General features: G+C 41.2%; 1 protein-coding gene across 1 annotated transcript in view; it reads left to right on the top strand.

Annotated features, from left to right (window-relative positions):
• DROSHA (drosha ribonuclease III) overlaps positions 1 to 4,572 on the top strand; it is a 127,781-nt gene that overhangs the window by 18,194 nt on the left and 105,015 nt on the right. The window contains exons 8-9 of the mRNA XM_012807049.2: positions 419 to 560; positions 3,724 to 3,878. Of these exons, the coding sequence (XP_012662503.1) occupies positions 419 to 560; positions 3,724 to 3,878 (297 nt within the window). The remainder of the gene's footprint in view (positions 1 to 418; positions 561 to 3,723; positions 3,879 to 4,572) is intronic.

Genomic DNA, 4,572 nt, shown 5'->3' with positions numbered 1-4,572 from the left:
TGTGTGTGTGTTGGAGAGATAAAGAAAGAGAGAAGATATAGAGGCTATTTCTTTTCTGTCACTGGGTTGGTGTTGGAGAAAAACCATTGGTGATTTTCAGTAGGAAGTGAGCATTCCCTGGGAAGGTGTCAGTTGTTATGAATTCTCTGAGGGTCATGATTTTTGAAAAATGTCATATCAAAAGGGCAGAGATGAACAGTTCGAATGTTTCTGAAAGTTGGCAAAGTACATTTACCTGAGGACTGTGTCAATTATAAGTATGTGTTCCAGAGTGTCATTACCAAAGTTGGGCATTTGTTTTTAAATGTTAAATTGAGAAAAGACGCCATTTTTTGTTCTTTGATCATCTGTGAAGTCTTATGTATGTTTATTGTGATCATTATTGTGCTTCCTGATATCAATCCTTTATTTTTAAAAGGGAGACTCTACTGTGGTTGGAACAAGTAGGCTCCGTGACTTATACGACAAGTTTGAGGAAGAGCTGGGCAGCAGGCAGGAGAAGGCCAAAGCTGCCAGGCCTCCGTGGGAACCTCCGAAGACCAAGCTCGACGAAGATTTAGGTGTGTCACAGAGTCACTAGACCAAGGCCCTGTACTCTTTCATCATAGCTTAATCATAGACTTTTGGGAAATATCCTTGAGAGTCCTATATTGAAAGTTCCTTTTCATTTTGTTTCCCTTAGTTACAGTCATCTTATTTTTTCTTGGTTACATTCAGGAGAATGCATCAGAGGTCTCATATGCAAATCATGAGAATAAGGGTGTCCCTTGTAGAACGGTCCCCAGTGTTCCTCTGAAAGCAGGAACGTGTGGCCCTCGTTGGTCCTCTTTGTTGCCAGGTACACCTGGTTTGATGAGAATTCAGCAGTGATAGCCCCACCCTGAAGGTTTCTTTCTACTCACATAGACAGTTTCCATAACTTTTTCATATGGTGATCTATTTTGTTCCTGTATATGTTAAATAGACGGTGAGACTTTTGAGGGTGGAAACTGGTTTTTACCACTGTGTCCTTGGCCCCTGACAGCATGGCAGGCCCAGATGAGACACTCTGTGTGCATCTACATGTGTGTTCTCACCTGCCTCCCTTCACTATGTCTTATGTGCTAAGAGACAGTGCCCAGAATGGGTAAGTGACTCAGTAGCCCCGTGGCCTGGGTTTGAATCCCTGCTCCACCTGACATGTGACTTTGGGCAAGTCATCTAATCTCTCTGTGCCTCAGCTTTCCCATCTATAAAGCAGGGAGGGCAGCATCTATTTCATACAGCACACATAAATATAACTCTGTAGGTGTTGGAGTTTATTATTATATGGCTACTTCGTTAATCTCTAATAGGATTAATCTTCTGTGTCTTTTAAAAAAATTTAAAAATACATATAACATAATAAAGTACTAGATAATGGTTCCTGGGTACTGGCTACCATATTTCATAGATTCCAACATTTCTGAAATAGTGTTATTTATAATTAATGATATACCATAATTTGATCATAAATAAGCATCTACCCCCTCTTCCTGGTACATAATGGTGAATCCAGCGATTGGTGGCATCTTGGAATTGATAAAATATCTCCTGTGCAAGACACTGTTCTACGCCCTTCACGACACTACAGGTCCCCCTGACCTGCCAATAGAGCAACACTGTGAGATCAGTTATGACTGTTAGTCTATTTTACTGATGAGGAAACTGTGACAAGGCAGCTAGTTATCAACCATAGTCAGACCTGGTAAATGGAGGATGTCGTGATCTTTATATAAATGATGTACACGGCCTTCTTAGGGCCGTGGTTGGCTTCCTGCTGACTTCCCACATTCATGAACATCCTCAGAGTGAGACCACCCGTCTCCCACAGCCATGGTGGGGATGCATACCCCAAACGTCTTCTCTGGACGAATCATCCCCCTGCTTGGTAGCCCCTGGACAACCCCAAACTGTCTACCTCTTCTTTACGCTTTGTCTGAGTTCTCCCATGTCACTGTCCTTAGGAAGACACAACCACTTTTCTGCTCCCAGTCAGATGACCTCGTAGTCTTCTAGGCTTCATAGTTCATTTCGCTCTAGCTAGCACTGCACATTTAGGAAAGCAGATATTGAGTCCTGTTTGGCTCTGAGCTATGTTCTGCATATTGGCCTGTATGCTCCATCAGTGGTGGGAGCTGCAGCTTATTGGTCTTCGTAAACTGAGGATGAGCACGCAGCAGGACAGACAGTAGTCTCAGCAAGTATTCGGGAAATATACATATCTCTTTTTATGGATTTTGGGTAAAAGTGAAGAGCAGATTTCAGGTGTCTTCAATCTAACCCACTGCTGTGTTCCCACAACCCAGTGCCAGTGGGAGCACATAGGATATAACTTGAAATGTATATTTCAATGTCAATTTTTTAACCTAAAAAGGCAGCGTGTACTGTTGGGGTCTGGTCCCAAGAGCAGCGTCCACTGAGAGCTGTGGAAACTGGCAGCGACCCACTGCAGAAATACAGAGTTAGAAGCAATGGTTAAGAAAGACAAGAGACAGAGTAAAATTCAGAGTGCGAGCTCAGGGGTCCATTGCCTATTGTGGGATTCCGGCAATGACCCAGAACTTTTCATCTTGCAGAGCTGAAATTATACCCACTATACCCATTAAGCAATAACTTCTGAGTCTCCTGTAGCCCTAGGGCATGCCTGGCTATACCATTCTACTTTGGTTTCTATGAATTTGATCATGCCAGGTATCTCATATATGTGGAATCATTCAGTAATTGTCTGTTTGTAGCTGGCTTATTTCAGTTAGCGTAATTCTACATCTTTTTTTTTTTTTTGGAGATAAGGTCTTGCTCTGTTGTCTGGGTTGGTGTGCAGTGGTATCATCATATCTCATAGCACCCTCAAACTCCTGGGCTCAAGGGATCTTCCTGCCTCAGCCTCCCGAGTAGCTGGGGCTCAGGCATGTGTGCACTTGGCTAATTCTTCTAGTTTTTATATGGTTTTTGTTTCACTTTGCCCAGACCTCAAGTGATCTTCCCCCAACAGCCTCCCAGATTGCTAGAATTACAGTTGTGAGCCACCATGCCCAGCATTATGTCGTTTTTATTTGGTCACTTTTAAGGACTGAAATATTCCCTTGCTACTATTGATGGAAAAAATTTTAAATCTTCAACCTTGCATTTTCCTCATTTAGTCTGGCATTGCCCACACTTCCAGCACCTCACCTCTTAGTATTTTTCTGTGGGGCCTGTGCTCCCGCCAGAGTCCATCTGTATCCTACCTCCATGCTTTTGCTACAGCCTTCCCTCTTAACTGTTTTTCTCTTCCCTCTTCATCGGCCTCTTCCCATCCTGCCCCAGTTCCTGGGTCACGTGTACCCCTTCCATGAAGTCATCACTGACCTTTTCGGATCATTGGTGGACCTGACATTTTGTGAATTGCTACAGCTTTTTAAGTGTGGAGCCATGTACCATTACTGTGTTTTTATTTTATCTGGCATTCGTTAAGTCTTATTTTCTCTGTAAAAATATTTGTTTTCTTTGCTTCCCCAACTAGATTGTGACTGCATTATGGGCTGTATAGTTTTCACGGTGTTGGTTAGCAGAGGGTTTGGTGCAGAGTAGGCCCTCAAGTATTTGCTGGAAGAATAAACAACTGTCCTTATACTTAGAGGTTTAAGTCATTTGGAAGTCTCCACAAATACCCAGTTTGTTAATTTTCCCATCTACTCATGTTTTTCCCTCATCCTCCATTAGAGAGTTCCAGTGAATCTGAGTGTGAGTCTGATGAGGACAGCACCTGTTCCAGTAGCTCGGACTCGGAAGTGTTTGACGTTATTGCAGAAATCAAACGGAAGAAGGCCCACCCTGACCGGCTTCATGATGAGCTCTGGTACAATGACCCAGGCCAGGTGCGTGTGTTTTTGTGCATCACATTTATGGCCCTAGGCTCAGAAGATGCATGTTAGCTGGTATGGAAACTGAATTTGACTCTATCAAATTCAGGTTGGGTCATTCTTCAGAGCTATTTCTTTTCAGCATCAGAATTCAGTTCAGAGCATCTGTTTCTCGAATCATATATGATAATGTTTGTAAATTTTGTGTTGAAGAGCAAGGTAAGGGTGGTAACTCATTAAATTTGCAATAGACAAAAGGACACAAATGGTAGGATGAGAGAGAACTTGCAGGTCTTTTTAAAAACAGTTCACCTGAAAGGTATCTTGCTGCAAAATAGTAAACAAGTCCTATAAAATGTCACTGTTTTTAGTTGTAACAGTCACAAGTCCTTGTACGTTCTCTTCCTTGTTAAGTGTGTTTGAGCTGATGATGTAATAGCTAGGCATAATCATTTTTATTTTTAATTACTGTTTTATGAAGTATTACATAATAAAAACAGTATCTTTATAAAAGATTTATATCTGACATACAATATATACTAAATAGTATCTTTAATGAGTATGTTATTAAGCATAATAAATCATATGCCTATAAAGTAATTTAAAATTTATATTTTGTGAATAAATTATGCCTTCACATATTTATTAGAATGCTCCTCTTTTGGTTCTTGTTAAATGACAGTGATCTACATTTTTTTTTTTTTTTTTT

This window comes from Otolemur garnettii, unplaced genomic scaffold (genome assembly GCF_000181295.1).
Source record: "Otolemur garnettii isolate 467f Iridium unplaced genomic scaffold, OtoGar3 scaffold00063, whole genome shotgun sequence".
NCBI classification, from domain to species: Eukaryota; Metazoa; Chordata; class Mammalia; order Primates; family Galagidae; genus Otolemur; species Otolemur garnettii.
Note: the sequence above shows the minus strand (reverse complement) of the source record. Positions and strands in the feature narration are given on the sequence as shown.